This window comes from Saccopteryx leptura, chromosome 11, assembly GCF_036850995.1.
Source record: "Saccopteryx leptura isolate mSacLep1 chromosome 11, mSacLep1_pri_phased_curated, whole genome shotgun sequence".
In the NCBI taxonomy this organism is placed as follows: Eukaryota; Metazoa; Chordata; class Mammalia; order Chiroptera; family Emballonuridae; genus Saccopteryx; species Saccopteryx leptura.
The window spans coordinates 68,031,059-68,050,000 of record NC_089513.1 but is presented as its reverse complement, the minus strand read 5'-3'; the positions used below and the strand labels follow the sequence as shown (position 1 = coordinate 68,050,000).

Sequence of the window (18,942 nt, the reverse complement as noted above, 5' to 3'; positions counted from 1 at the left end):
AATTGCCTCAAAAATAAGGTAATGATTTGGCAGAAGGAATACTTTGATCTTATCAGCAAAGAAAGACCTCTCCAAATGCAACTTCAGAGAGGGGCTGGAGGCCTCCAATTTGGGAGTGTGAAACGCAGGAACTGTCCCCACACCCACTCCTCGCCCTTGTCGCCTGTTCCCTGCCTGACACTCCAGACCTTTCAGGAAGGGATGGAGGGATCCTCCTCCTATAATGATGGAGAATAAGTGCACATATGCCATGCGTTATGCGTGCTCTGCATAGGGGTAGGATCGGGGCTGTAGGAAAGAAGATGGGGGAGGGCAGACTAGGATTATGAAAACTCTGATTTGGCTCAAGCCTGATGGGGTTTCTTACACAGTGAGGGCTGCTAGTTTGGGGTTTTCAGGCAGAAGGGTGTAAGAGAGGGAGGAGACCTTGGTGTTGCCTTCTTCAAGAAGCTGCGCGCGCGCGCGCGCGCACACACACACACACACACACACACACACACCCTCACTTGCTCATCGCTGTGGGTGTCCCTGCCTGGCAGAGGCCCCAGCACAAAGAGGATTAGAGAGATGAGATAATCTGGTTTGTATCCTGGACATGGCCCCAGAAAGGGACCTTGTCTACCCTGATGTTTAAGGGGGTGAAGGACTGAGGAGTCCTCTTTTGGGGGCCTGCTGGCTGACAGTATCAGAGACGCCTTCCCACTGGGGACTGAAGGATGCCAAGGTCTTGACTCTGACTTTAAGGTCAAATTTAGGGAGCAGAAAGTCAGGCTGGATGGCCTGTGCTACAAGAAATGAGAGAGGGAAAGAGAGAAAGAGACCCCCACAAAGAGAACTAGATCTCCCCCCTACTTGTTTCAACAGTGAGGAGACTGAGGCCAGGCACTGGAAAGTGACCTACAGAGTCATGCACGTCGTGTGTGGCTGAGTTGGGGGGAAACTCGGGTTTTCTGATTTCTTTCAGTCTAGTGCACTTTGCACTGTATTGCCGGGATTGGGCAAGGTGTGTGAGACAGAGGACAAGAGAAAGAGAGAGACAGAGACAAAAAGAAACAAAGATGCACGTCAAGAAAAATACAGTAAGGACCCTGGCCGGTTGGCTCAGTGGTAGAGCGTTGGCCTGGCATGCGGAAGTCCCGGGTTCGATTCCCAGCCAGGGCACACAGGAGAAGCGCCCATCTGCTTCTCCACCCCTCCCCCTCTCCTTCCTCTCTGTCTCTCTCTTCCCCTCTCACAGCCAAGGCTCCACTGGAGCAAAAGATGGCCCGGGCGCTGGGGATGGCTCCTTGGCCTCTGCCCCAGGCGCTAGAGTGGCTCTGGTCACAACAGAGCGATGCCCCGGAGGGGCAGAGCATCGCCCCCTGGTGGGTGTCCCGGGCGGATCCCAGTCGGGCGCATGCGGGAGTCTGTCTGACTGCCTCCCCGTTTCCAGCTTCAGAAAAATACAAAAAAAAAAAAAAAAAAGGAAAAATACAGTAAGAACAGATACTCAGACTGAGAGCCACAGAGCCAGAAAACACAGGAAGAGCTAGATGGAGAGAGGGAAAGATGAATGAGACGGACAGTCACACAGATTCAAACAGAGGGGAAGATGGAGAGAGACACATGGAGAGAAACACACCAAGAGACTGAGACTGATAAGGAGACGGAGATCAGGCAGGAGGAGAGGCAGCACAAACACACAGAGACAAGCACAGAGAGATGGCGACAGACACAGAATGACTGAAATATGACCCGGGAGACACAGAGAGAAGCCGTGGGGAGATCAGGAGACAGAGGGAGGCAGAGAGGGAGGGAAGCAGGGAGTGGGCTCTGTGGGTTTCGATCCACTGGAAGCAAATCTTGCTTCCAGGTCATTCTGGGGTCCAGAACAGGCGGTAGAGGGGAAAAGCTCAATGCTTAGCCTATTTGATACAGACAGATTTGGGGGGCGGTGCTGGAAGCAGAGTAGGAACCACCATCCCTTGGGGTTAGGCTGGTCAGTGACCACCCAGGCTCCCTGCAGCACCCCCACTGGCCTCACACAGAACCCGGGCCACCCGCCCAGGATGGCCGGCGGCCCGCCTACTGCCTGGCTCCAGTCTGATTACAGCCAAAGTGCTAGAAGGCTCCAGACCCTCGTGCCCCTCCCCCATGGCCTCACCTCCTTCCCCTTCTCCCTCAGCTCCCTCTTCTCGGTTTTTTCCCCCCCAGGGTGTGTGTGTGGGGGGAGGAGGGGAGGCTGAGGAGCAGTCTGTTCCCGTTTGGTCACTGGTTTGGAGGAAGGGGGTCCCTGCCCTACCAAGCCCCCTTCTCTGGTTTGGGACTGGATGCTCCTTCATTGCAAAACCCTCTTGGCCTGGCCTCTTTGAGACACTTTCCATGCCTCGCCTGGGACCTCATAAATACCAAGGAGAGGCCGGGTCCAGCTATGCACAAAACATAGGTCCCCACCCCAGACCCCTAAAAAGCCTCTGGGTTCTTCCCAAGCTCCCTTCTCTTCCCCAGACACCTGCATAGGGAGGCTGGGGAGGGAGGAACAGGGCAGGGGCTGGGCACAGGAGGGGGGGGGGAGCCCTGTGTGAACCTGGCCCCATTTCAAATTAGACTTGCCTCGGTTTGCAGAGAAATCTCAAGAAAGGCAGCTCAGGGCCCCTTGTGCAAGCAGCAGGCGCAGGAATTCCTGACTCCCATCCAAACCTCCCCCCAGCCCCTTCTCGGCCTTTCTCTCTGCTCAATACCATCCACACCACCTCCCACCCACTGGGAAAGAGAGGAGGTCATCGCCAAAGAAGCCCAGGAGGGGGCGGGCCCTGAGGAGCCAAGCCTGGTGGAGTAAGAGCAGTTTACCCCCCCCCCCCCCCAGCTCCTAGAGCTCATCTCCACTCCCCTCTGAGGGCCAGCAGAAATTCAAAATTGTTTGTCCCACACAGCTGGGAATAGAGTGAAAGAAGATGAATCTTAAGTCTAAATGACCCCTGGGGGCACAAGTGAGATGTCATGGGCTGGGCGAGAGGGCGGGAGGCTGTGATGCCCCCTGGAGGAAGGAGGAAGACTCGGTCTGCAGGGTGGCAGCTGTCCCGCTGGTGGCCCAGGGATCTAGAAGCCATGGGGGGGGGGGGGCGCCACTTGGGATTCTCTTTCGGGTCGCTGCTGACATCTATAGCATGAGCCCCAAACAGCCAAGGCCAATGTGCCACCCTCAGATGGCTTTATTGTAGATGCAAGAGAACACTCTCTCATTTCTGCAGTGTCTTCAGGATGCCTTGGCCAGTGCTGGGCACACAGCAGGTGCGCAGTAAGACCAGAACTGACTCCCAAATCAGTGACTCTTCCCCTGGCTCCCAGTAATAGTGGAGTGGGGAGGAAGGGGGTCAGGCGCTAGCTGAGCCTCGGGCCTTGACCCTCTCTCTGCCTGGAAGCCCCACAACAAGCCCTTGCGTGAGGAGCTGAGCTCTCCAGTAGTGTCTAGGACCTTGAGACTGGGAGTTTATTTTGAGATTCAAAGCTCCAAAGTGGCAGATCCCAGAAACCCTCTTCTCTGGCTCCGTATTTGTTCTCTAGTTAAGTGGCTGAGTGCAGCTCTCGCAGTCAGCTGACCTCCGCAGCCTGGGGTTCCTCCAGGGGAGCTGGGGGCTCAGAGGGGTAGGAAGAAGAAGAGGAAGGAGCGAAGTCCACTCTAGTGCAGAGGTAGCCTGTGAGCGCTGGGGAGAAGTCTTGACCCCTCACCCACTTTCCTCCCTCTTGGAGCTGTCAATGTTTCGGGGTGGGGGAGCCCTCAGCTCAGCAGCATGCTTTAAGAGTTCAGCATCTGCGATGTGCCAAGACAAGGTCCCACTTGACTGTGAAGACAGCTGAAGCCAAGGAAGTGAGTTTGGGGCCCATGTGGGTGAGTCCACCCAAGGTTAGGACTGATGTGATCATCTCCAGCTCCCCACCCTGCAACCTCAGGCTCATATGTAGAAATAAACAGTGGGCCAGAGTCACACCCAGGCCCAAGCACACAGGGGAGTCTGGGAGAGGCTGCTAGAGTTTGCAGACTGCTGCCCAGCATCAGGGTGGGGCTGGCTGGGAGGAGGTGAGAGAGTTGACCAAGGGGACAGGCCAGGCCAAGAACGAGCCTGGGCCCACTCCTCTCTCACCTGCCCTTTCAGGAGAGTGCAGAATAAAGTCTGCTTCTTTTTCTAGTGTGCAAGGCCAGCTGGAGCCTCACACAGAAATTCAAGGGCCAGCTGGAGCCTCCCAGACAGAAAATGGACAGAAGGGCAGGGGAAGGGTCAGCTGATTGGTCTCTGTGTACCACCCTCTCCCACTCCCATCCAGCTCCACTTTCCACCTTTCCCCCCAGAGTGGGCAACTTCTCCCTGCCCAAGCCTGGACTCCTCTCCTCCACTCCCGCTTCCTCTGCTCCGGCCGGCCAGCCTCTGCTAGCTCCGCACACCAGCCCACTCCCACCGCAGGGTCTGTGCTGGCCATCCCCTCACCAAGTATCTGCCTGGCTTGTTCCCTGCCTCCTCCAAGCCTCCGCCTGAATGTCACCTTAATGAGGCTTACTGGAGCATCCTAGTTGCAACTATACTTTTTCCCACTTATGGCTTTCTTACATATTACTTAAAACGTTTCCTGTTCATTGTCTATCTTCTCCCAATAAACGGTAAACTCCTTGAGGGCAGTAGTTGTTTTGTTTTGCTTTATTCTCTGGTGTGTCCTTGGTGCTGAGCACAGTCTGGCACATAGTAGGGAATAAATAAATATCTGTTGAATTAATGCATGCACTCTGGCCCAGCACAGAAAGTGAGGTGAAGGAGCAAGAGGTGGGAAGAAGGGCCGAAGGTCCCTCTAAGCCCTTGTCCCCCACCGCTGCCTCGGGGATGTCTGCGGCCGGCCCTGCAGCCAGCTGCGCCCTATCCACCCACACTCCCGCGTCTCCAACACCCTCAACCAAGATCCGACAGTGAGTTTGGGGTTGAGGGGAGGTAGGCAATTCCCAGCGCTTGTTTACACCATGGCTTTATAGTTTAGATAAATCAAGGGGAAAGGCACAAAAGACACCTGGGAATGAGGGGCTAGGCGGGAGAAACTGAGGCTAGAGAAAGGGTTGAGGCCAGATCGCAGACGAACTCCCTCAATTGAGAGACCGGGGACTTGAAGATGTTTACGTCTCAGTCAGGGCCGCTCTGACCCCCGAGGCTCTGCCTGCCTGGCTGGCAAGTGCGGAATCGGGGATGGGAAGGATGTCAGGTTCGAGGGAGATGAGGAGTCACTTTCAGCAGTCAACACCTCCCACCCCTTTCCGACTTACCACGCCGCCCCCCCCCCCGGGGGTGTGTGCAGGGTTGAGAGAAGGAGGGAGAAGTGGGGAGGAAGAGGGTGGAAAGGCGAAGCAGAGAAATGGCTCCGGGGCTTCTACTCTCTCCGCAGGACCCCTACCCCGGCCTCTGTTCGGGGAAAGCCGCCCAGCTGTTTCTGATTCTTTCCTACGCGCAGTCCCGCCCGAGGGGGTGGGGGACCGAGGCACCGGGGCAGCCGGGGAGGCTAAGCTCTGCTGAGCCCGGCGGTAAAGGGCGCGGAGTCTGCGCCCGGTCCGCAGGTGTGCCCCTCCGCTTCCCACGCCCGGTCCGCAGGTGTGCCCCTCCGCTTCCGCCATCGATGGCCGGTCCGCGGGCCCGAGGGGAGCGGCGGAGCCGGGCGGGCGCCAAGTCTAAACGTTGTTCGATGGGATGCGGTGGGTAGTGGGTCGGAGGAACCGGGGCAACGAGCCCTAGAGGAGAGAAGCCCCTACCTGAAGTTGGCTGCCCACAACGCCCTGGTGGCACCGTTGAAACGGGAGTCAAGATTCTCCCGCAACCTCCCGATTCTGCCCATTTCACAGAAACGCAAGAACGGAGGACCCGAGGAAATGAGTGCGTCCTCTGTACTCAGTTCCAGTGTCACTGTAGGTTAGCAGGCAGGGGAAAGGGTCTGAGACCCCTGCTCGGCGCTCCTGCCCATTGCCCGCGTTGGTCGGGTTTGCCGATGAAGGGCGCTAGGACCCGGTGGCGCGGCGTCGGCGGGGACTGGGCGCTCGGGGCGCAGCGGGGCGATCTTGCGCCCGTCGCGCGCTGCGGGAGCAGGTGGGGGCGCGGCGCGCTGCAGCGCCTGGCCGCGGAGGGGCGGAGGCGGCCGCCACACCTAGGGCGCCGCGGAGCGCCGGGGCGACGCGGGCGGAGCCGCCCTGAAGGCCGCGCGTGTCCCCAGTCTCGGCCCCGCCCCACGCCGTCCAATGAGAGCCCGCGGCCGGAGGGGCTGTCCGCACACTCTACCCGCAGCCCTACTCCGCGCAGCCGACCCCCTGACACTGCACCCCGGGCCTCGGCAGCGCGCCCCAGTCCCCGAGCTAGGGGCACCGTCGCCGGCTTCCGGACACCGCTCGCTGCGCCCTTCTCCGGGACCCTGCGCCCCGGCCACGGAGCCCAGGTGCCCTTAGGTCCCCGGCCACCGGCAAGCCTATGGCCCCCCAGGGGGGTGAGTAGGGGAAGCCCGAGTAAGTACCCTCTGCAGGTACCGCATCCACGCCCCTCCAGGCCGCGCGGCGGGAGTCCTTAGGGAGCTATGCTGAAGCCGGGTGGTGCGGAGGACGCCGCGCAGCTACCCCCTCGGCGCGCCCGCGCCTCTGTCCCCGCGCCCGCGCCCCGAGCCACGGCCCCCGACGGCTCTCGGACTTCGGCCCGCCTAAGTCTTGCCTGCTTGCTGCTGCTTCTGCTGCTACTGACGCTGCCGGCCCGCGTAGACACGTCCTGGTGGTGAGTGTGACTTTCAGGCTTGGGAGGGCGAGGCTCCGGGTCAGAGAGGCCGGAGGCACGGGGAGGGGATACACAGCTCCCAGCATCCGCAGCTCGGGAGACCAAGTGTCACTTCGACAGAGTTAAAGACGCTCGGGGCAGGATTGTCACTGAAGTTTCAGAATGGCTGGGGCGGAGGTGGGGGGACATAGGGGAGCGCTGCGCCTTTTCTGCCCGATGAGGTGGGTACTAGGTAATTGGAGCAAGGACGTCCGGTGGTCGAGGCTTTCCAGACCCCCATATATTGTGCCCGTATTTCAGCATAATCCTTTTAGGGCAAAAGCTACCTTCTGAGTTTCTCAAAGCGAATTCAAGACTGCAGTCGCCTATCTGGGGTCTCGCAGTGGCTGTCCAGCAGGAAGCCCAGATCACCTACAGTCGCCGCCCTGGGAAGTGGAGCAGGAGGCAGTGTGGACGGTGGAGGAGCTCTCTGCTCGCCCACCCAGTCGGTAACTCAGGAAGGCTTTGGTGAGGCTTCAGCACTCAGCGTAAGGTTTAGAAATGGAATCGTGGCAAAAACTACCGCATAACTCCCACAATTAAAACAAAACACTCGGTTTGCATAACTTAGGCATTTGTCTTCAGCCTCTGTTCTAAAGATGTCGCTTCAATCCTTGATGTCGCCCTCCTGGCTTCCTTCCTTTTCTTTCCCAGATGACCCCCTCTCTATCTCCTCCAAGAACTAGGGGCTTCTGGTGTCCCAAATATTGAGACCCTCTGCTCAGATTTCTTGCAGGCCCTCGACTCCAGACACTTCACAAGAGGGCAGATGAGCCAAAAGATATTAGAGATCCAGTAGATGTTCTTTCCTGAACGCCCTGCTCCCAATCCCTGGATGGCACTCATCTCTTTCCTCTGCAGGGTGGGCAGGGGGAGAGCTGGACTGAGAAAAGACTCAGTCTTCTCATCTTTCCTCTTCGGCCCCCAGTCAGAGTGGGCTCTGGGACTGGGGCAGTGCCCCTCTCTACCCATGCAGTGCCTCCCTCCCTTCCTCTCTTCGCTCTGCCCCTCCCCACCCCACCCCCGACCGCCCCCACCACCACAAAGTGCGGTCTCTTCTCCCCTTGCACCCTGTGGCTTTTCTCCGCCGGACTTGGAATCTTGGCTGGAAGGGTGAGGGGTGGCTGGCTGAGGGGCCGGCGAGCTGGGGCTGCAGATTCCTATCATTTCAAGATGCATCTCTCGCCACCCCCCACCCCGTTTTCCTGTTTCAGAAAAATCTCTCTTTTGGATCTTTTTTATCTCTGCAGTGTTGGGGAAGGCAAGGAGGGGGGTTCTGTATGGGGAGCAGAGAGGCCCATATCTTACATCTGGCTCGAAACATTCCTTCGGAAAGGGAAAAGGAAGAAGAGGGATGGAGAGAAAAGCCTTCCAGCGTTCAGAGTGAGCTCAAAGCCACCCTTTCCCTCCAAGGACTCAGTTTGGCTGGGGACATGCATCTTCAGTAGCACTGTGGTGAAAGGACGAAGTGACCACTGCACATCTTTATCCATCCCAAATGGCAGTTTGCTTTTAGGGACTCTTGATTCCTTCTTTCCAGTTTGGGAGGCTGTCTTGGGGACCACGTGGTGTTCAGGTAAGGAAGTGTCAGTCTGGTAGTTTTAGCATGCTGGAAAAGGTTCCTAAAGACCCCTGGGGAGTTCTTTCTAGTCCCTTTTTGTCCCCTTGGCTACTCTCCCTGTTCCTTCCTCTTTCTCTCTTCTACTCTCCTCCCACGTGGTTCAGATTAAAGGTTTTGGGGAAAACTTCTGGGTGGGAGAGCTAGGGAGGCAGGCAGGTGAAATGGGGGGACTGGGCAGTCCCTGTGGAAGGGCAGGATCCGCAGCAGGGCCAGGACAGGGGGTGAGTGCAGGGATCATTGCTGTCACCTTCCCTCAGACCCATCAGAGCCGCGGGCCCCAGATGCCTGCCTCCCTGGGCATCACTTCTGGGATCAAGTGGAAAGCTGCTTTCTACAGGCAGGTCAGGTCCCCGAGGGGATTAGCTCTCTTTCCCGGCAAGACTGACACTCTGTACAACCCCTAGAAGAGGCGCTGCTGACTGTGTGTGTCCGTGTTCCTCTGGGAGCAGGTCACTGCTCTCACCAGCGAACCATTTGCCTTCCTCCCGGCCCTTCCTTCCCCTCACTCTCCAACCACTCCCTCCCTCCCCCACCTGTAACTGGAGGACATGATGGTGTCTCTTAATCTATACAAACAGAGCAAGAAACAGGGTGCTCCTGGCATGTGCTTCTCTGTTCAGCTTTGCATTCTGCAGGGAGTCGGATGTAGGGAACAAGAGCCACTATGTCGTGGATTCACAAAGGGAGAGGCACAGAGTGGTATCATAACATTAGCATTATTGTTACCAACCGTAGCTGCCATTTAATAAGCCCTTACTAAACTCCGGACACTATGGCTAAACCCCTTATGAGCACCACCTTCTCAGTCCCCCAAGTAATACGGCGTGGTAGGTGCTACCACTATCTCCAGTTCACGTGTGAGGAAGTGGGGGACAGGCGGGGAGTGGCAAGAAACTCAAGTTCAACCGATCTGAAGTCAGGTGGGCCTACTCCTGGCCAGGCCTCTCTTGCTCTTGGAATGAAAATGAGTTTGGACTTTGGAGTTAGACATCCTTGGTTCACCTGCTTTTCCTCTGGCCAGCTCTGATGGACAGAGTTGGGTATTATCGCTTACTCTCCATGAACCTGTTTCTTCTCCTAAAAAATGGAGATCCCTTTCTCCTTCTCTTTCTCATAGAATTTTTGTCTAGAGAAATGTTTTATAAACTAAACCGTAAGGTACCATATAAATAATATTGTGTGAAGAGATTCAGGGAGGGTAGAATATTATCCCTGTTTACTTAGCCTCTAAGGGCTGGCCCGAACCACGTCCTCTGGGGACTAGAAAAGAAAGGGTGAAACGAGAAGAGGATCCCTGGCCTCATTAACAAGACACAAACATAAAACATCTGTGACCAGGCTGGCAATGTCCACAAGGAGTAACGCTATAGCGGAAAAGTCTATGACTGGATGGAGGGAGGAGAGAGTTGGGGGTAAATCAGGGCAGTGAGGTGTTAGTCAACAAATACTTATCAAGTACCTACTATGTGTCACACACTGTTCTAGGTACTGGGGATACTGAAGTGAACAAAACAGAAATTCTGCCTTCATGGGGCAGTGTGTCCAAGTCAACTGGGGATGTTGGTCAAGTACAGATTCTGATCAGCAAGCTGAGTGGGGGGCCTGAGCTCCGCACTTGTAACAGGTCGCCAGGTGATGCACATACTGCTCCTCCGGGGACACTTTGAGTAGCAAAGGGCTAGTATAGAGCAGGATATGAATCACCTTGTCAAAGGAAGGATGTGAATTGGCCAAAAGCAGGTGAAGAAAACATTCTGGGGTGGGAAGCGGGGAGGAAGTGAAACTTCTGGATGGGTAGAGAAAACGAAAGAGCCGGGGATATCTGGCCACCACCAGCCCATGAGCTGGGGTTGCCTTAAACACCTTTGTGCCCCTAACAGCTGAGCTGAGCGCTTCGCACATTGTAGGCAGTTGGCAGGCATGTCTTGAGTTGAGCAGGGGATGAGCCGGGGCTCAGGCTGGGTTTTATTGGAGGTCCTACACCAACTACAAGGGGCTGACCACACTGGTCTGCAGGCAAGCGCTCTGCTCTGCAGAATCTTGAAGCAGCTACTTAGTGGAGTGAGGGTAGTAATAGGAGAAACTTAATTATCTTCCCATCTCAGATACTAAACAGATGTTCCCACACTCAGAGGATGTAACAAGAAGGACCAATGTGGGTTACAGTAGAATGGATTTAAGTCAGACCACAGGAAGGACTTTTTCGCCAAAGTTTGGCCTCCCTCACTCCAGACTGTCTCATGAGGGCTGGATTACTGGTCTCCCATTGCCATCCAACACCCCCCCTCTTCCTAAGCCCCAGTTAGAAAAACAAACAAACAAACACCCATTGCTTCGGGCAGTACTCCCTGAGCTGGGGAAGCAGAATGGTGGTGAGACAGGGACAAGCTCCAATTCCAACGGTCTTGAATCTCCAAACAAAGCACCGCGGCAGTGGGTGGAACTCCGGGCTGTGCGTCAGGCGGCCCTTTCCGGCCTGGCCTAGCCTGGGGTGTTTATTTTGTTTGTTCCTGGAAGCTGTTGCCCTGATGGACAGTGCTGGGGACGCTGATTCCATGGGATTTCTTAGTGTGGGTCAGCCCTCTCACCCCTCCCCCGGGACAGATGGGCCCCATCAGCTCTGCCGAGCTCCAGAAGAGGCAAGCATCAGCCCTCCTTGTGTTTGTTTGAGTTGGTATCACCAGTGGTGATCCAGTCTGTGGGTGAGGGCGGGCGTGTGAACTGGGGGGAGGGGGGACACAGAGCCCAGGGCAGTCCAGCTTTTCCCCTTTCCCCACTGGCCCCTCCCTCATCCTCCCCCACTTCTAGGCCCATTTTGGGGCCTTTCCCAAACCACAGGCTCATTCACAGTCCAAACCAAAATCTTTTTCTGTCTGTAGCAGCAACTGCCCTCCTTGGCCCCCACCTGTTCAGAAAAGGGGAGAGAAGGCGTCCTTTGATGTGTTAGGACAGGAGGATGGAGAATTCCCAACAAATCAAGGAAGGTCTGGGTGCTGGAGAGATAGAAAGGGGATGAGAAGTGGGTGAATGGGTCAAATGTCATTTGGTGACCTTGTGGGGAGAAAAGGTGACGATATACTCCTGTCTTCTCTCTGCACCGGTCTTCCTGAGGCTGCTGGCAGAGTCAGGGCTAAGAGTGTTTGAATAAAGAGAAGATATTGCCTAGAGAACTTTGAGAATGACTCTAGCAACCCACCTATCCTTGAGTAGCCCACACCAAATGATCTTCTTATAACAGTTCATATTGGGCAAATTGGGGACAGTAATACAGGGAGTGTCACCCTCTTGTTCTATCTTGGCCATTGGCTTCCCACAGCAACAGCCGTCTGCCCATGCAGGTACGAGGATTTTGAAAAAATCAAGACTTATTAGCTATGAAAGGTCATGGGCCTGGAAATAAAGGGTCTGGGGAGGAGAGTTGGGAGCGGGGTCTTCCTCCCCAGACCGCAACACTGGGAATGAGAGTGTTGGCTCCGTGGGTCTGACTACAGCATTACTCAGAGCTGCCCTGTCTCCTCTCCCTGGCCCCTCCCTGTCTCCATCCTTTTCCCCAAACCACGTCCTCACGGACCAGCCATGGAGGACGTGCCTCTTACGTGGGTGTGTTATCTCAGATTCTAGTTTTGTTAGTTTATTTTTTCCATGAGGCTCTTAATGTTTATTAAATAAACAGGCGAGGGGCTTATGTGACATGCCCACAGCTTTTTGTGTATGTGACATATGTGTGTGTCACTTTGGCCTTGGGCTGGGGAACTGGTGATGCTGAGAGACCACTCAATTACTCTCTCTGCAACTGTGTAACTATTTCTCCAGAGCTTGTGGGGACCAGTTCTACCCATCAACCTCAGGGAATGTGGGTTAGAAAAGGGGAAGGAACCACTCCAAGATCTGAATGCCAAAGCTTTCTCCTTAATCCTCTCCTGCTGCGGAAATAGGGCCAGGATGCTCTGACAGGCCATCTCCACCTTGCAGGTACATCGGGGCCCTGGGGGCCCGCGTGATCTGTGACAATATCCCTGGTCTGGTGAGCCGGCAGCGGCAGCTGTGCCAGCGGTACCCAGACATCATGCGCTCGGTGGGCGAGGGTGCCCGAGAATGGATCCGAGAGTGCCAGCACCAGTTCCGCCACCACCGCTGGAACTGCACCACCCTGGACCGGGACCACACTGTCTTTGGCCGTGTCATGCTCAGAAGTAGGGGCCTCTTCCACCCTGCCCAGCTCCTCCTCCCCTTTCTATGCTTGGGGTGGTGAGTGGATAGGGTAGGCGTGACCCCTCTCCCCTCTCCACAACTACTTCAGAATCAGAGAAACGGTTAGGACCAGACTCTCAGTACCTTACACACGGAGGCAGGGCCCCTCTAAGTCCCAGTGCTCTGGGATGATGGGACAAAGGAGCAGCACTCCTGAGTCCCTCCATCTGTTTCCTCCCTTTCCTGTCCCTCCCAACCCCCGGCCTGTGGGTTCCCACGCACTGTCAGGCTGAGAACTAGGCTCTTATCTCCGCAATCACTACCCTCACTCCAGTACTCACAACACTACAGTAATGGCAGCAAGGGATAAACAGAAAGGTGACATGTAAATATTTGGAGAGTCAGCGGCTTGGCCCCAGTTCAGCAGAGCTAGACAGTCAACCAGGAGAAAGGGAATGAGATGGGAATCAGATGTGTCAGAGGGACCGGAGTGATGACCCATCCATCCCCGAGAGCAGGGAAGGAAGGAAACAGGCAGGGGAAAGGAGCCGGTCACTTCAGACAGGCTGACCCCTGGGCTGGGGTCTCCATTGCTGGGGAACTGTCCAGCAGAGTGGGCCTGAAAAGGCTTGGGTTGTGGACTAAGGCAGGTTTAGCTGAGCCAGGCTTGGATGTTTCACCCTGAAAGCTTTTCATGGGAGTTTAGAAGGAAGCAAGAGTACAGGTCTGTCCAGGAGGTCAGATGTACAAAGAAGCGGCTAGAGTCGTAAGGGCTGGGGAAAGGGGTCAGATGTTCCAGAGAATGCTCTTGGAAGGGAAGGGCAATTTGAATAAAAGGGTGCAGGGGCTGCTCTAGGAAAGAAACAGAGAAGAGCGATTCCACAGTCGGAGGTTCTGTGGGCTGAAAGGGGTCAGACACGGTGTCCCTCCTGAGACACCCTCCCTTTCTCTCTCCAGGCAGCCGGGAGGCAGCATTTGTATATGCCATCTCGTCAGCAGGGGTGGTCCACGCTATCACCCGTGCCTGCAGCCAGGGTGAACTAAGTGTGTGCAGCTGTGACCCCTACACCCGTGGCCGACACCATGACCAACGTGGGGACTTTGACTGGGGTGGCTGCAGTGACAACATCCACTACGGCGTTCGCTTTGCCAAGGCCTTTGTGGATGCCAAGGAGAAGAGGCTCAAGGATGCCCGGGCCCTCATGAACTTGCATAACAACCGCTGTGGCCGCACGGTAAGTACTCATGTCTGTGCGCGTGCATCCCTGTTTGCTGGGGGTGGCGGACTAAATGTGAACCAGGAGGTTCTGAGGGCTCTGGGTCTCTTCCAGAAGCCCCAGCCCCCTCGGACAGGGGCAGTAAACACAAAGGCACTTGGGAATGCCCAGGCTGACCTGGGTGCACGAAGAGTCTTCACATAGGGGGAAAGTAGGGAAAGGTGGAGAAAAGAAGGGAAATAGCTCTCTAAGAAGGAAAAACACTGCCTCCATAAAGACTGAGGAGGATAAAGGCTTGTTCTAGTCAGTTCCCTGGTAGCTGAGCACCTCCATGTGTCTACTCCTGTGCTGGAAGATGAATGCCACAGAAATAGAAGGTGTGGCACCTTGAACTCAAAACCATGAGATGTGCCGGTGTGCTGAAATCACGAACAGAATCCTGTGGCCCTAAAGTTCAGCCTGTCATGAAAAGGAGAGCACTGTTGGCCCAGGAAGTCTTCCTGGGAGAAAAGGTTCTTGCCTTTGGTCCGGAAGACTGGGTGGAATCTGATGGAGGAAAGAACGCCCACTGGCTCCACTAGCTGGCCGGAACCAGGTCCCGCAGCCCTGAGGGCACCCGTGTCTGTAGTGCCAGGGATGACTTCTGTGCCTGACTGGCTGCCTCTCCTCTCCCAGGCGGTGCGGCGGTTTCTGAAGCTGGAGTGTAAGTGTCATGGTGTGAGCGGCTCCTGCACTCTGCGCACCTGCTGGCGTGCGCTCTCAGACTTCCGCCGCACCGGTGACTACCTGCGGCGGCGCTATGATGGGGCTGTGCAGGTGACAGCCACGCAGGATGGCGCCAACTTCACAGCAGCCCGCCAAGGCTATCGCCGTGCCACCCGGACTGACCTTGTCTACTTTGACAACTCCCCAGACTACTGTGTCCTGGACAAGGCAGCAGGTGAGTAAGGAAAGCAGGTGGGGACATGGAGACCAGTTCTTAGTACTGGCCCCTGGGGGGGGGGGGTCATGGTCTGTTCAGTCTCAGGAGTTAGGGGCAGGGCGCTGTGGGAGAGCTCAACCTCTTCCTGACGTGGAAACCTGGTAATGAGATAGCTTATGCCTCAGTCTGCCAGGCCAGTGCTGCCCAAGCAGAGAGAGGTCACTCAGCTCCTTCAGGCCTGAGGTCTGTATGAGACACAGAAGGGACAGATACTACTCAGTGAATGTTAAATGAGTCACCTGTTGTCAGTATGGAGCAATGTGTGGGCATAAGATGCAGCCCTAAGTCTCTGGCTGTGGACAGTCTAGCTGGGACGGGAAGGGTAACAGGTAGACAGATGCTACTGCAAAAGAGAGATGACTGGAGGAGTCAAGGGAAGCTGATTTGAAACTGTGGAATGGAAGCTGTTTCTTGAAGTGTGGGGATCATCTGGGGAGCTAGAGAGAACAGGCAGACCTGCCCACACAGACGCAGAACAGCAGGTGGTACGTGATCTGTCCCAGGAACAGAGAGCAGACTAAGCTGACTGAGGGAAGATTTCGGATAGGGGAGACTAAAGGCAGGAGAGGTTGGGATCAGACCCTAAATGACCTTGAAAGGCTTTATCCAGTGTGCTGCCATTGCGCATACGGAGACGGAGGTGGGGAAGCAGGGAGAGAGGAGAGCCTACCACGGCTAACCACTGGCAGAAAGCAGCAACGATCTGTGCCAGTTATTTGTGGTGGAATTCTTGTGGGTGCTGGAAGGTATTACCCCCAAAGAATGGAAGTTACCATCTTGGCTCAGATTTTGGGTTCAGTTAGACTAAACTAGGAACACCACACAATGCAATGAACTGTCATGGACCCCAGGCTCTTCTCTGCAGTGTCAGCAGTCAGGGCTTGGTGAGCTGCAGTCAGAAACCACAGCTGTCTTCCGTCCGGTTTTCACCCATCACTGTTGTTCTGGAGAGTCAAGTGGTTCAGAGAACTGCGCACAGAAACGGGTGGGCTCCACCCACCTAACAGAGAAAGTAGTCAGTGTACTTTGAAGGGTGCTAGGGGAAAAGGTTGGGGAGCCCATCTGATTCTCCTCGTGATTTCCTGTGGTATAACTGAGGGTATTCCAAAGGCCTGGAAATCGTGCCAGAACATCAGAAGTGTAAGCCTATGCCAGTTACCACACCTCAAATGCACCTTTGGGGAAGGATCTTTGGAATTAAGAGGGAGGATGAGATAATTAGGAGGGAGGATGAGTTAATTTTTCTCAGAGACATAAAATTAAGTCTCATAAAACCCAAAATGGGGCCTGCAATTCAACAGGTCCCAGTCCTCCCAAAAGGAGTATGGAGCCAAGGAGTCCCTCTAAAGCAGCTGTCCAGCTGAACTTCCTGTGATGATGGAGATACGTCCGTGCTCTCTAATCACTTAGCACATGTGTGTATTGAGGATTTGAAATACAACTAGTGTGACCAAGGAACTAAGTTTTAACATTTATTAAATTTAATTATTTTTAAATCTAAATGACCACGTTTGGCTAGTGGCTACTGCACTGGATAACCCAGCCAGAGGGTAGAAGAGGCTACGGTGCACAGAGAAGACCTGAGGCCCAGCCCTCACAGTCAGGAGAACGACCTGGCAGGAGGCTCAGTCAGCCCACGCTCTAGAGAAGGGGTCTCCTGATATTCTGGATGGTATATTTCGGTCATTTTAAAAATGTGAGCACGCACCTCCAAAATTTATACACATACTTATAAATTATATCTATGTTCCACTATACTAATTTGTACATTATAAAACAGAATAGATATTTTTTAATTGATGAGGTAAAAGATACAGAAGTTCTGGTATTCTGTTCCCATATGCCACTGGAATGTGCCGACTACTGCCATAGAAATCAGTTCATTTACCCCCTTCTTGAACCCCCAGCTAGTCACTTTCCCATCCCTGGGAAAGGGTTGGAACAGATACTGCCTAGTATCCATCTCATCCAAAATGCTATGATTTTATGACCTGTTGGCAGGATCTCCTTTGCTAGAATCAGTGAGAACGAGGTCCTGCGCATTCTCCGAGCAGGGGAAACCATTATCCCTACTCTTCCAGGAGGTCCCGCTGTCAGGCGGAAGGCAAGGGCTAGTCTTCAGGAATTCCTTAGGGGTATGCCTCCTGCCAATCATGCTAATCAGTTCATCTCCTCAGCTGAACAGAGATTTTAGATATAACAATCCACCGAGCTCGATGCTGTTAGTGTGCCTGTTTTCATATGAGAAAACTAAAGCCCAGAGAGATTAACTAACTTGTAAATCACAAAGCTAAAAAGCAGCAGAAATGGGATTTAAACCTAGACTCTCTGACATCAGGCTCATGCTTTTAATGGCCATACTATAGCACTTCCCAGTGTATAGTATAACTTAATAAAATAGAAACTGAGGACCAAAATACTAACAAATGGTAGCTGCATCTGAGCTGTGGCAAGACTTCTTGGAAAAGATAAATTATAGGCTGTTATTTTTTTTAACTTCTTATTATGGAAAAACTCAAACATAAAATTGAGCCTTCACGCAGCTGTAACAGCCACACACACTGGAGGCCAGGCTTTGACGGGGACGTGGAGACCGTGGGACCGGCAGGGCGGGCACTGCAGGTGAAGCCTGTGGGCTCTGGGTAGCCTGGATGGGGGAGGAAACAGGCCTGGTGCAGGGGCCACGAGCAGATGATCTCTCTGGCCGGTGGGTATATTTTCAGGAAAAGAGAAAAAGGTTTCCTCTGAGGATGTGTATAATGGAACCCTGAGCAGCTGAAGTAAGAGGGAACTTGGTTCTCCCTCTCTCTCTGCCCCAACCCAGGTTCCCTAGGCACTGCCGGCCGTGTCTGCAGCAAGACCTCCAAAGGGACGGACGGCTGCGAAATCATGTGCTGTGGCCGAGGGTATGACACGACTCGCGTCACCCGTGTCACCCAGTGTGAGTGCAAGTTCCACTGGTGCTGTGCTGTGCGCTGCAAGGAGTGCAGAAACACTGTGGACATCCACACTTGCAAGGCCCCCAAGAAGGCAGAGTGGCTGGACCAGACCTGAACAGACAGATACCTCACTCATCCCTCCACTTCAAACCTCCTGACTCAAAAGCACAAGATCTTTGCATGCACACCTTCCTCCGCCCTCAACCCTGGGCCGCTACAGCTTCTATTTAAGGACGTGGCGAGTGATCCAGAGGGACTCTGGTGTCCTGGCTGGTGCCTCAGCCCTGAGAAGGAGTTGACAGGGGATGTACGAGACTGAGCAGCTCCCTGACTCCCCGCTCTCGAGGTTAGAGGGAGAGAGAAGAGGTGATACGAGTTGCACTAAGCACATGGCCAAGGCTCATGCTTCCTTTCCCTGGCACCAGTTTTCTGACACTTGTGAGCGTGCAAGAGGAAGGGCACCTGCAGGGAGCTTCCTTCGCTCCTGAGGGCTGCAAGGAGGTGGGACAGAGCTGAAACCAGCAGCTCTGCCCCGGGTCAGTGTGAGCAGACGACCTGGTACCCCAAAAGAAACTCTTAGGCTACAACATTCTTTCTTTATGGAGAGTTAGATAAGAGCTAGCCATAGTGGACAAGGTCCATTCATTGCTCATATGTTTATAAACTGCTGTGTTCTGTAAGGGAAAAATTATATAACTACACAAACATACATTCTCTTCCGGTCTCGCTCTCCTCTTCAGTCTGCGTCAGACGGCATTGTCCCTTCTGCTCCCTTGCTGCCCGTGACCCCCATGCCTCGTGGGTCATCAGAACACCCTGAAGCATCCCAAGAAAGAATAACTTAGTACGTGTGCCTAGGCCTTGGGGGTTTTGTTTTTTCCTCTCCACGCATTATTCTGGTGGTCAGCCAGGCTAAGGGAACCCTGAGAAAAGGAAACCTGGTGTGTAGGGGTGGGAGAGGACAGCAGTCCTGATCCCAAGGCCCCGCCCGGGGCCTCAGTGTCCAGTCGGCAGGTAGAGAGCTTGAGCCCAGTGATTTTTCAGAGAGGGTCCTAGCCTTCGAAGCTGGTGTGGGATCCACGACTCTACAGGGAGGGAGAGCTGGGGCTGGGGGCCAGAGACTAAACAGCTTAGAAAGCACCTCTCCACATTATTCCACACATCTTTCTTTAGTGGCTCTCCAAGTCCTGGT

The 18,942-nt window shown here is 54.7% G+C and overlaps 2 protein-coding genes across 2 annotated transcripts in view; one reads left to right on the top strand and one right to left on the bottom strand.

The window, feature by feature from the left end:
- Nucleotides 1-18,942, bottom strand: part of ST7L (suppression of tumorigenicity 7 like) — a 149,510-nt gene that overhangs the window by 26,996 nt on the left and 103,572 nt on the right. The gene's annotated exons all lie outside the window — the stretch shown is intronic.
- On the top strand, nucleotides 5,465-18,457 carry WNT2B (Wnt family member 2B). Its single transcript, XM_066352863.1, has 6 exons — nucleotides 5,465-5,569; nucleotides 5,604-6,761; nucleotides 12,394-12,614; nucleotides 13,570-13,847; nucleotides 14,505-14,769; nucleotides 17,636-18,457. The coding sequence occupies exons 2-6, from the start codon at nucleotides 6,571-6,573 to the stop codon at nucleotides 17,863-17,865; spliced, it is 1,185 nt and encodes a 394-aa protein (XP_066208960.1). The 5' UTR covers nucleotides 5,465-5,569; nucleotides 5,604-6,570; the 3' UTR covers nucleotides 17,866-18,457.

Coding starts and splice junctions, on each gene's coding strand:
- WNT2B (XM_066352863.1), top strand. CDS start 6,571: ATGCTGAAGCCGGGTGGTGCGGAGGACGCCGCGCAGCTACCCCCTCGG. Junction 6,762..12,393: donor CGCGTAGACACGTCCTGGTG/GTGAGTGTGACT, acceptor TCCACCTTGCAG/GTACATCGGGGCCCTGGGGG. Junction 14,770..17,635: donor TGTCCTGGACAAGGCAGCAG/GTGAGTAAGGAA, acceptor GCCCCAACCCAG/GTTCCCTAGGCACTGCCGGC.